At 36.4% G+C, this 14,124-nt stretch overlaps 1 protein-coding gene across 1 annotated transcript in view; it reads right to left on the minus strand.

Annotated features, from left to right (window-relative positions):
• Window positions 1-14,124, minus strand: part of LOC134610519 (serine/threonine-protein kinase N2-like) — a 34,580-nt gene that overhangs the window by 13,615 nt on the left and 6,841 nt on the right. Inside the window, exons 3-5 of the mRNA XM_063453486.1 lie at window positions 11,182-11,312; window positions 10,222-10,381; window positions 8,486-8,671 (exon numbers count right to left, since the gene is read on the minus strand). Coding sequence (XP_063309556.1) covers window positions 8,486-8,671; window positions 10,222-10,381; window positions 11,182-11,312 — 477 coding nt within the window. The remainder of the gene's footprint in view (window positions 1-8,485; window positions 8,672-10,221; window positions 10,382-11,181; window positions 11,313-14,124) is intronic.

Here is a 14,124-nt window from a genome sequence, read left to right on the forward strand (position 1 = left end):
ATCGGGGCCATGGGTAGTTATATAATGTAGATAATGAATATATCGGGGCCATGAGTAGTTATATAATATAGATAATGAATATATCGGGGCCATGAGTAGTTATATAATGTAGATAATGAATATATCGGGGCCATGGGTAGTTATATAATATAGATAATGAATATATCGGGGCCATGGGTAGTTATATAATATAGATAATGAATATATCGGGGCCATGAGTAGTTATATAATATAGATAATGAATATATCGGGGCCATGAGTAGTTATATAATATAGATCATGAATATATCGGGGCCATGAGTAGTTATATAATATAGATAATGAATATATCGGGGCCATGAGTAGTTATATAATATAGATCATGAATATATCGGGGCCATGAGTAGTTATATAATATAGATGATGAATATATCGGGGCCATGAGTAGTTATATAATATAGATAAGGAATATATCGGGGCCATGGGTAGTTATATAATATAGATAATGAATATATCTGGGCCATGGGTAGTTATATAATATAGATAATGAATATATCGGGGCCATGGGTAGTTATATAATATAGATAATGAATATATCGGGGCCATGAGTAGTTATATAATGTAGATAATGAATATATCTGGGCCATGGGTAGTTATATAATATAGATAATGAATATATCGGGGCCATGGGTAGTTATATAATGTAGATAATGAATATATCGGGGCCATGAGTAGTTATATAATATAGATAATGAATATATCGGGGCCATGGGTAGTTATATAATATAGATAATGAATATATCAGGGCCATGGGTAGTTATATAATATAGATAATGAGTATATCGGGGCCATGGGTAGTTATATAATATAGATAATGAATATATCGGGGCCATGAGTAGTTATATAATATAGATAATTAATATATCGGGGCCATGGGTAGTTATATAATATAGATAATGAATATATCGGGGCCATGAGTAGTTATATAATATAGATAATGAATATATCGGGGCCATGGGTAGTTATATAATATAGATAATGAATATATCAGGGCCATGAGTAGTTATATAATATAGATAATGAATATATCGGGGCCATGGGTAGTTATATAATGTAGATAATGAATATATCTGGGCCATGCGTAGTTATATAATATAGATAATGAATATTTCGGGTCCATGAGTAGTTATATAATATAGATAATGAATATATCGGGGCCATGGGTAGTTATATAATATAGATAATGAATATATCAGGGCCATGGGTAGTTATATAATATAGATAATGAATATATCGGGGCCATGGGTAGTTATATAATGTAGATAATGAATATATCTGGGCCATGCGTAGTTATATAATATAGATAATGAATATTTCGGGTTCATGAGTAGTTATATAATATAGATAATGAATATATCGGGGCCATGGGTAGTTATATAATATAGATAATGAATATTTCGGGTCCATGAGTAGTTATATAATATAGATAATGAATATATCAGGGCCATGGGTAGTTATATAATGTAGATAATGAATATATCGGGGCCATGGGTAGTTATATAATATAGATAATGAATATATCGGGGCCATGAGTAGTTATATAATATAGATAATGAATATATCGGGGCCATGGGTAGTTATATAATGTAGATAATGAATATATCAGGGCCATGGCTAGTTATATAATGTAGATAATGAATATATCGGGGCCATGAGTAGTTATATAATATAGATAATGAATATATCGGGGCCATGGGTAGTTATATAATATAGATAATGAATATATCAGGGCCATGAGTAGTTATATAATATAGATAATGAATATATCGGGGCCATGGGTAGTTATATAATATAGATAATGAATATATCGGGGCCATGAGTAGTTATATAATATAGATAATGAATATATCGGGGCCATGGGTAGTTATATAATATAGATAATGAATATATCGGGGCCATGAGTAGTTATATAATATAGATAATGAATATATCGGGGCCATGAGTAGTTATATAATATAGATAATGAATATATCGGGGCCATGGCTAGTTATATAATATAGATAATGAATATATCGGGGCCATGAGTAGTTATATAATATAGATAATGAATATATCGGGGCCATGGGTAGTTATATAATATAGATAATGAATATATCGGGGCCATGAGTAGTTATATAATATAGATAATGAATATATCTGGGCCATGGGTAGTTATATAATATAGATAATGAATATATCGGGGCCATGAGTAGTTATATGATATAGATAATGAATATATCGGGCCATGGGTAGTTATATAATATAGATAAGGAATATATCGGGGCCATGAGTAGTTATATAATGTAGATAATGAATATATCAGGGCCATGAGTAGTTATATAATATAGATAATGAATATATCGGGGCCATGGGTAGTTATATAATATAGATAATGAATATATCGGGGCCATGGGTAGTTATATAATATAGATAATGAATATATCGGGGCCATGGGTAGTTATATAATATAGATAATGAATATATCGGGGCCATGAGTAGTTATATAATATAGATAATGAATATATCGGGGCCATGAGAAGATATATAATATAGATAATGAATATATCTGGGCCATAAGTAGTTATATAATGTAGATAATGAATATATCGGGGCCATGAGTAGTTATATAATATAGATAATGAATATATCGGGGCCATGAGTAGTTATATAATATAGATAATGAATATATCGGGGCCATGAATAGTTATATAATATAGATAATGAATATATCGGGGCCATGGGTAGTTATATAATATAGATAATGAATATATCGGGGCCATGAGTAGTTATATAATATAGATAATGAATATATCGGGGCCATGGGTAGTTATATAATATAGATAATGAATATATCGGGGCCATGAGTAGTTATATAATATAGATAATGAATATATCGGGGCCATGGGTAGTTATATAATATAGATAATGAATATATTGGGGCCATGGGTAGTTATATAATATAGATAATGAATATATCGGGGCCATGGGTAGTTATATAATATAGATAATGAATATATCGGGGCCATGAGTAGTTATATAATATAGATAATGAATATATCGGGGCCATGGGTAGTTATATAATATAGATAATGAATATATCGGGGCCATGGGTAGTTATATAATATAGATAATGAATATATCGGGGCCATGAGTAGTTATATAATATAGATAATGAATATATCGGGGCCATGGGTAGTTATATAATATAGATAATGAATATATCGGGGCCATGAGTAGTTATATATAATATAGATAATGAATATATCGGGGCCATGGGTAGTTATATAATATAGATAATGAATATATCGGGGCCATGAGTAGTTATATAATATAGATAATGAATATATCGGGGCCATGAGTAGTTATATAATATAGATAATGAATATATCGGGGCCATGAGTAGTTATATAATATAGATAATGAATATATCGGGGCCATGGGTAGTTATATAATATAGATAATGAATATATCGGGGCCATGAGTAGTTATATAATATAGATAATTAATATATCGGGGCCATGGGTAGTTATATAATATAGATAATGAATATATCGGGGCCATGAGTAGTTATATAATATAGATAATGAATATATCGGGGCCATGGGTAGTTATATAATGTAGATAATGAATATATCGGGGCCATGAGTAGTTATATAATGTAGATAATGAATATATCGGGGCCATGGGTAGTTATATAATATAGATAATGAATATATCGGGGCCATGAGTAGTTATATAATATAGATAATGAATATATCGAGGCCATGGGTAGTTATATAATATAGATAATGAATATATCTGGGCCATGGGTAGTTATATAATATAGATAATTAATATATCGGGGCCATGAGTAGTTATATAATATAGATAATGAATATATCGGGGCCATGAGTAGTTATATAATATAGATAATGAATATATTGGGGCCATGGGTAGTTATATAATATAGATAATGAATATATCGGGGCCATGAGTAGTTATATAATATAGATAATGAATATATTGGGGCCATGGGTAGTTATATAATATAGATAATGAATATATCGGGGCCATGGGTAGTTATATAATATAGATAATGAATATATCGGGGCCATGAGTAGTTATATAATATAGATAATGAATATATTGGGGCCATGAGTAGTTATATAATATAGATAATGAATATATCGGGGCCATGGGTAGTTATATAATATAGATAATGAATATATCGAGGCCATGGGTAGTTATATAATATAGATAATGAATATATCGGGGCCCTGGGTAGTTATATAATATAGATCATTAATATATCTGGGCCATGAGTAGTTATATAATATAGATAATGAATATATCTGGGCCATGGGTAGTTATATAATATAGATAATGAATATATCGGGGCCATGGGTAGTTATATAATATAGATAATGAATATATCGGGGCCATGGGTAGTTATATAATATATAATGAATATATCGGGGCCATGAGTAGTTATATAATATAGATAATGAATATATCTGGGCCATGGGTAGTTATATAATATAGATAATGAATATATCGGGGCCATGAGTAGTTATATAATATAGATAATGAATATATCGGGGCCATGGGTAGTTATATAATATAGATAATGAATATATTGGGGGCATGAGTAGTTATATAATATAGATGATGAATATATCGGGGCCATGGGTAGTTATATAAAGTTCCCTGAAAATGAACAAGGCTTGTTATTTGTCTATTATTATTATTATTTTTGCCATTTATATATCTCCAACAGATTCCGTAGAGCTTTACAATATTATGAAAGGGGGGATTTAACTATAAATAGGACAATTACAAGAAAACTTACAGGAACGATAGGTTGAAGAGGACCCTGCTCAAACGAGCTTACAGTCTATAGGAAGTGGGGTATAAAACACATTAGGACAGGAAATAGCAATCAAATAAGGTGGGAGTGAAGCAGAGCTGGACGAGAGAGTAGAGTGCTGCCCTTTAGGAGAGAGCAAGAGACAGGTATGTGAGGTAGAGGTTACTCTGGGAGGCCATAAGCTTTCCTAAAGAAATGGGTTTTAAGACACTTCCTAAATGATTGAAGACTAGAGGAGAGTCTGATGGCAGTAGGCAGGCTATTCCATAGGAAGGAAGCCGCCCGCGAGAAGTCCTGTAAGCGTGAGTTGACCGTACGGGTTCGAGCAGCGGACAGGAGAAGGTCATGGGCAGAGCAGAGAGACCGAGAAGGGGTATACCGATGGATCTGTGAAGAGATATAAGAGGGGCTAGAATTGGTCAATGCTTTATAGCAGGGCTGCCCAACAGGCAAAGCATTATGGGAGTTGTAGTTTTACAACATCTGGGGATCTACCTGTTGGGCAGCCCTGCTTTATAGATATTGCACTTTGAATTGACTTCTATAGGATACAGGAAGCCAATGTAAGGACTGACAGAGGGGTGAGGTGTGAGAGGACCGACTAGAGAGTAAATCAGTCTGGCGGAAGCATTCATTACAGCATTCATTGTAGCGGGGCAATACGTTTTTTGCGAAGACAAATCAGGAGAGGGTTACTGTGACGGAACGCTGGCACTCCGACCGAGTACCTCCGCCAATCGATGCTCCTAGTGCTTGCCGAGGACTCCAAGCACTCCAACCGACACCATCAGCACTGCAGACCCCACTTCCAGCGATGCAGTTGCGCTGGGGTCTCGCCGTCTTTCACCCATCCTGGATCCAAGGCCAGGATCCAGCTTCCAGTGGGCAGTCCTCTCTTCTCCCAGAGAGCATAACAAGAACAAGAACAACTCTTACAAGAGCGTGCCCTGGGGAGTATTGTGTGAGTATAGCAATCCCCAGAGTGTAGTTATCCCATCCCCCAAGCATGAGCCAAGGCTTCAAGAAAGGGTCAAGTAGTTTTGTTTAATGGAAGCAAGCACTCACAATTTATACAATTCCCCAAGCCAGAGGCACACCTCCTGGACCTGATGGAACACAGGCCTACAAAGGACACAAACCAATCAAAACAATACAACAATGTCTGACACTCCCATTCATTACAGCAAAATCCTCCCCTCTGCCTGTGATATAATTACTGAATACAATGGGCTAATGTAATTATCACAGGCAGGGAAATACACAGTTTTACACAATATTCATAACTTTAAAAGTATATATCACATTCATACTTCATATATTCTGAACCAGCATATGCAGTATACAAACATATGTCAAAACCATACAAATTGATCCAGTGGTTCAAAAGTTAGGTGGAAGTCCTTTTTGACCGACAGCAAGCATGGCTTGGGTGTGGTAAGCCAATTATCTCCAGCATACAAAAAACATCTCCATTCACAACAACAGCAAAAATACACAAAAATACATAATTCCTATCATACTTAACAGAAACCCCACATTCAACCTATCCCCAGATGGTTCTTAAAGGGCCATACACATCAGGGCCATAGTCAGAAGGCAAAAGGCTCGCCATTAGTCCTCTCCAGACCCAAGTGGCGATGTTAATTTTGCCACAGTTACAATAATCCATACGGGAAATTACTAGAGCATGGACAAGCTCATTGGTGGCATCTTGCGTAAGAAAGGGGGCTATATTTTAAGATGGAATCTACGGAACTTGGTAACATACTGGATGTGAGGCTCAAAGGTATCAAGTATGACACCAAGACAGCGCGCTTGCAAGGATGGTCTTATGTGGATATCACTAACTTGAAGGGAGAGCGAAAGAGGAGGATCAGTATTAGGAGGAGGAAAGACAAGGAGCTCCGTTTTAGAGAGATTGAGTTTCAGAAAGCGGGAGAACATTCAGTCAGAGATGGAAGAAAGGCAAGCAGTGACACGTTGCCGAGGTCCAGGGAGGAGAGATATATTTGGGTGTCATCAGCATACAGGTGATATTGGAATCCATGTGAGGTAATACAATTGCCAAGAGAGGAAGTATAAAGAGAAAATAGAAGGGAACCAAGGACAGAGCCTTGGGGGACTCCAACAGAGACAGGACGTAGCTTAGAGCAGGTTTATCACTCTAAAGTCCTGATTCAACAGATTTTAGTGGATGTAAATTTACCGGCATACATAATAATGTAGTGTTATATATCACAATCTCATTGTTAGATACATGTATTAATAATATTTTAAAGGGAATGAAATGGATGATAAAAATACCCCGAAACATTGCATTAACAAAGAGTCGGAAATGTTATCAGAATTAACTAATAATCAGCATTAACAGACAATCATAATCAAAGTCAGGCTGTCAGCTGGGATCAAGTCTCGGAATAGTAAAACCGTAATCCCAAAGAAACATTGAAAATAAGCAATGTGGCAAGGAGTCCAGATCTGGTCTATTGATTAGCTAAGACGATAATCATGTAAGGGATAATATGAGCCGGCATTCTCCACATGGACCACAAGGACATTTCAAAAGGCAACTTGTGTAACTTGTTTAGAGGAGGAGAGAAAGTTGACAGATAGGACTTCCAGCTTGAGAAATCTTTGTATTTCCTTGATTTTTGAAGTTTAGAGACCAATATGTAAAATAAGTTGGTGGAAAAAGGCAATCAAAGATAAATATGTGGAAATATGTTTTGTAAAACTTATCTCCTTGACAACGCATGCAGTAATGTGATTAATTGGCAGGGTCTTCCAGAAGGACAGATAATACTATTATCTAAAAAGAGTCCAATATTAAATCTAAATCACAAAAATGCCCCCAAAAAGTCCTAATACAAATCATGCCGGAGGGATATCAAAATGTTATACAGTGAGCACTATTAGTTGTCCCCCCTTTTTTACCCTTTCATGGTCTACAAACTACTGCGATATTAACATCTCATCACATATCCTATAAGTGGGGATTGTACCGCTGTATGCCATTCATACTAGAGCTGGTTTATAGCTCTATTAAAAGTGAGTAGGACTACATTAGAATTAGAACCTGTTGCTCTATAATCCGATTTTTATTGGACTTATTGCATCCTTTATTTTTTTTCACATACGGATCCCACAAGTTGTTCCCATCCGGCTCCTACAGAGTACATTACTCCCGAAGACTGTTGATTATCCCTCTGGCAAGATTTGTGTTAGGACTTCTTTTGGGGCGTTTTTTGTGGTTTGAATTTGATATTGTACTCTTTTTAGATATATAGTTTTAGTATTTAGTTTATTTCTTTGGGGCAACCTCTTTTTACCTTCTGTATTATTCTTGCTAGTAGGGCTGAGAGGTGACCCTACTCTAGGTTTGCTACCTTCTATATCATTATTTTATAGTATTGGTTTTTCTAGCACTGTTTCCTTTGTTTTGTTTTTTGTCCAACCGTGACCCGTTAGATGTTATTGGACTCTGAATCCCAATTCTGTCAGTAAATAGTGGGAAAGTTTAGCATTTGTTGGAGGGTAAAGGTTCGATATCCCAGATACTGAGTTCTGTTATTGAGCATCACTGGACACATAATGGGAAATATAAGATAAAAATCACTGTACTGGAAAAGCCAACAGTCTCTTGGATTTTCTGACTGCCGACACGGTTGTTTCGTCTGATCCGGCTCATTAATGAGAGTCTTCTTTGGCGTGTCCTCTTTCCTGGGAGAACAACTGACGGTTCTTTTACTCTCCCAGGTACATTCTCTAGAATATTGTAACAGCCCTTTACTCGCACTTTCAGGGTACCTGTCAAACAATCAGAATTTATATTGTAACAATGACTATTACATTTTCACTTGTGTCATCACAGGAATATATTAACTCTCCTCTCACCAAATGTTCACTCAATACATTTCCTACAATAATCAAATATCAGATTCCCTTATGGATTCCACCACCCCTCTATCATTTCTGTAAACCGGCATATTTATAGAAAGAAATAGACCTTCAGCCATGAAATATACCATTTATGTTACAGGGAACTTCATGGCTGGTCTAAGTAGCACACACAGAATATTCAATAATAAGGCAGCTTTTACATCTTTATCAGATATAAACCAATCAAAACAGAATTGACACGCAGATAAAAACTCAGTAGCTTCACTTAGTCCCTGCTCGATCTTCAAACAAGCTTTTTCTCACTTGTGCCATTAGATAGGAAACGTATACTATTTGTATTATCAGATATTTGTAAACACACAAGAGTAATTCAGAACCAGAATGCAACAAGCCCACCTTATACAAGCTAAAACCCCTATATGCAAAGTGAACAAGGAGTCCACGATTAACCTTTACATTTAGGGAGATACTAAGATTATGCAAATAAAGTAAAACAGAATTCATGAGAATACCGAGAATGGGCAAATCCTCAGTAACATGTAAATTACACATATTCAGATTATTATACCCGGTGACTTAGACAGTAAGGAAAGTCATTTATCTAATGTCCCATTAGTGAATTATTCTCTAAGTCTAATGCTTACCTTGTGTTTTATCCTATAAATTCACTCAATAACAAGATACACGCAAAGCTAGCTCAGTTCATCTGAAAGAAATACCCTGACTGTCTGTTAAAAAGAAAGCTGTGACATGAGAGTGAATTTATACTAATCTTGATATATTAAATATTTAAAAATGATGAGAGTTTCTCATGCTGGTTTCATATTGTTATCATGTGGAATGTCACCGGTCACCTTTAAGCTTGCATACACGCCATGCAGAATAAATCCTGCTGGAATATCGTTAGACTAACTGCGAGATCCCTCCAATCAGACCTCACAGAGATGGAAACATGCTCTGATACTTCAGTGTTAAAGGACCACTATAGGCACCCAGACCACTTCAGCTCAATCAGTGCCAGGTCCATCTATGGTTAACCCTGCAGCTCTTCAGAGAAACTGCTATGTTTACACTAGGGTCAATCCAGCCTCTAGTGGCTGTCTCATTGGCAGCCACTAGAGGCGCTTCCGCGATTCTCACTGTGAAAATCACAGTGAGAAGATGCTGACGTCCATAGGAAAGCATTGAGAAATGCTTTCCTATGGACTGATTGAATGTGCATTCATCGGATGACGTCGGAAGAGGGAGGAGAGTCCCCAGCGCCGAGGGAGCACGGCGCTGGAGAAAGGTAAGTGATTAACCCCTTTAGCCCCCTAGAGCCTGGCCGGAATGGGACCCTGAGGGTGGGGGGGACCTAAAGACCCTAAAGAGCCAGGAAAACAAGTTTGTTTTCCTGGCAAAATAGTGGTCCTTTAAATATGTTTGTCTTGTTTCCTTTCAGAGACAAAAGAACTTACCGGTTAGTGCTATGGGCTTGGATTCGACTGAGTCAAGGAACATTTCCTCGGTGGCAATACTCTTCCTGGGATGGCCATCAGGAAGTTCTTTCACTCGTTCTTCCAAGGAATATTTAAGGAGGTCAAGCTTTTCATTTGACTCCTGTAGTATTGACTGAGCCTGTTAAAAAAAAAGAAATGGAAAAAAGATGAAGGATCAACAGAAGATTAGACTTTATCTGCTGGTAAATATGTCTGGAAGTTGCTGTCCAATACGAGCTGATATCCAAGGTTAGACACACAGTTCCTAAGAATGAGGATAGTCCTTGCATTGCATTTAGAAATGGTTATTATTCTACATCAAGTTCAAAGTATAAAAACTCTACAGGATTAATCACTAAAGTCTGGACTGCAGATATTTAAACTAAAATTAGGGAATCGTGAAAAATTCCATCTCGGCTTTAGTCACAGCATGTCTATGTTCGTCTCAGTCTTGTAATTCACATTTTAATTCTCTATAATTCAGAACGTATTGAAAAAACATGTACATTTCTTGATTCCTGAATGGAGAACAAAAGACCGGCTAGCAGGGATTTTCATAGATTGATGTGCATATAACGACAGATCAATACAGAACATACAACATGTTATTAGCTTTTAATAAAATGAATAGGAATTAAACAATTGGAAGAATTGTAAATAAAGCATTATAGAGACAGAATAAAATACAGAACAAATGGTCCCACAAAGACTTCAAACAATGAAAGTCTCAGAAAAGATAATATAAATGTGGAATTTGTATATAATTTATCAAGCGGAAATTGTTGGCGCTTTATAAATAATAATAATAATAATAATAATAATAATAATAATAAAAAACCATGGCTACTTGGCTAATGCCAACAAGCCCCGGACAGACATTGAAAGCCCATTCTTCATTCTGGGGATGAAATGGCTAAAAGAATACACTTTATAACTGACCTCAGCAAGTGGCTTTCCATGATCTAATGCCTTGATGGCACGTTTGGCTCCTTCAGCCACGGCACGCTCGATCACAAATCGGTGGCCGAGCTCCTCAATGCGTTTCTCCAATGTGCTTAAAGCAGGTGTTGCTGGGAGACAAATGAATACATTTTATTATGTCAATGGTAAAAAGGAAGCGACAGTTTCAGGTGTCAGAGTACTAAACAGTTAATTTCTATAAGGTTTCTCTGCATATTTCATTATGTATCAGGCTCTGTTTCATACACAAACTATATTTACAGGGACAGGTTAGACACCCATTATGTAATAAATCATCTCGTAAGGTTTTTATTTAACCCCTTAGTGACCAGACCACTTTTCAATTTTCTTACCGTTGGGACTGTTGTAGAATTATTAGGCCCCTTATAAACTATAACCCTTACTGGGCCCCTTTAATACTATACTCTTATATTCAGTTCTCAGGCCTCATAGTTTAAATCTTACAAGATTGCTTTGTTCATAGAAATAGCATGTCAGCAGGAAAATGCTAGAATCCTGTTAAATGAAACACTGTAGCAGATAGTCTTAATAGAATGTATAATTGCTAAAAAGGCCTTGAGGATGCTAACCTTGAACGACTAACGTACCAGTTGCTCATTATGGACAACTGCCAAAGCCCCCTCCCATCGAGTGAGCTCCCTCGTGCCAGCAAGATGGTGCTGAAACCTGTAGGAGCTCGTCATGATGTCAGCTATGACATAAGATGTAACACCCAACAGGGAGGGCATTTAATTAACCACTTTACACCTTAGCCAATTGACAATGTTTTCTTGCTTCTATCTTGATTTCTTACAATGATGTAATTTTGCCTTTAAAAGGGTCTGCGAGCCCGCTTTTTAACAGATGCCAATAAATTTCCTGAAGTTCTTTCATTTAACCTGAACCTTGTGTCAGTGTGAATTTACTTCTGCGTATACGCAATTTAAACATCTCTAATTTGGACAGGAACAGATAGTCATTCAAACTTCTTTGTTTGCTTAAAAGATTCCCTTATCAGGACCAGGGCTCTTTTTACATTTCTGCGGTGTTTGTGTTTAGCTGTAATTTTCCTCTTACTCATTTACTGTACCCACACATATTATATACCGTTTTCCTCGCCATTAAATGGTCTTTCTAAATATACCATTATTTTCATCATATCATATAATTTACTATAAAAAATTATAAAATCTGATAAAAAATAATTAAAAGTCACTTTTTAAACTTTGACCCCCAAAATCTGTTCCGCATCTACAACCCATAAAAAACACCCATGCTAAATAGTTTCTAAATTTTGTCCTGAGTTTAGAAATACCCAATGTTAACATGTTAGCTTTTTTTTTGGAAAGTTAAAGGGCAATAAGTACAAGTAGCACTTTGCTATTTCCAAACCATTTTTAATTTTTCAAAATTAACGCAGGTTACATTGTAACACTGATATCTGTCAGGAATCCCTGAATAACCATTCACATGTATAGATTTTTTAAGAAGACAACCTAAGGTATTTGTGGCGAAACCGACCTCGCCACGTGTCCTTGGAGGGGGCTGCTTGCCCGCCTCTTGCCTTTGGACTATGGCCCTGGGAGATTGGGCCCTTTAACAAAACGTATTCGGCCCTAACAGAGTGCATGTCACTCATTCTGGCCCTTTAAACACAGTGGGGCCATTCGGTACTTGCCCTGTGTGAGCAGTGATACCCCCAGATAGCTATGCCATGGAGCCTATTCATATAATGAAAGACTATGGGAAAGACTTTGGCTCCATGGCAATTAAACTGTATTTGTGTGGTCTGCGTGCCATTCACCTAATAATGTGCACGTAGACCTGAGCTATCTGGGGATATGTTACATGTGTGTGTTTGGTGTATAAAAAGTAACTTTATATATTTTAAAACATAATCCTGTATTTAGGTCCCCACATGTGTAATGGAGTTTTGTCTTTGACCTGGGAGATAATTGGATTACTTCTCCAATTATCTCCAGGGCAGAAGGGAGGAAACCAGGATGCATTGTGGGGATGTTTTTACTTTTACTGTTTGAGCCAGGTTAAAATACTGCAGGCCAGGGGGAACAAAATATACTTTTACTAACTTTTGAACCCCTGGTCTGATTCATTCCAATATTTTTAATATGTTGTTCCCCTGAATGGATTGATTGTGGATATGTATTTTTATGTGAATGTGATGTATGGTTTTAAAGTTACAGAGTATGTGTGGAAACTGTATTTTTACTGTATGTAATAAATTATGTTAACTGCTTATCTGAGGGGAGGGGATGTGTGGGTTGTTCTATTACTTGATTGGTTGTTTTATGCCTCCTCCTGGGTGTGTCCTGTATGTGCACAACTGTAATAAAAAGCAGGCTGGGTGTTCCAGACCTCAGATTCTGCTTGACCCTCAAACCGATGTGTCGTCTCGTTTTTGGGGGAATTGGATTGTATGCTGACTGCCAGGAGTGTAAGCGGATTGTATGCTTTTCCTGTTCGGCTGATTCCAGGGTTCGTGTGTTTCCAGTTCGGGAGTTGGAAGATTCGGACAGTTTCGAGTTCGGGAGATTGGTGATTGCTGTAGCTGCTGGTCTATGGAAAAGGGGGATATCGCCTAAACTGGGTTTTATCCTCTTGTAAGTGAAACGGTCCGTTACAGTATTAATATATAAAAACAAGAGAGCGCAAAAAAATCAATAAATAACCAGATTACTGGTAACAAATTAGAAGATAAATAAAATAAATAAACACAAGCAGCTAAAAACACATTGGAAATGTCCTAATTTCACATATACAATGTAACAAAATAACAAACGTGTTAGCACTATGTGAGAAAAAAACTCTTCAATGTAAAAAAGGGTGCTCACAAGTACTCTTAAAAAGAAAATATATTCTATTGGTTACCACTAAACCTTACTAATGTTCATGGAGTAAGTT

The sequence above is a fragment of the Pelobates fuscus genome, chromosome 5, assembly GCF_036172605.1.
Source record: "Pelobates fuscus isolate aPelFus1 chromosome 5, aPelFus1.pri, whole genome shotgun sequence".
NCBI classification, from domain to species: Eukaryota; Metazoa; Chordata; class Amphibia; order Anura; family Pelobatidae; genus Pelobates; species Pelobates fuscus.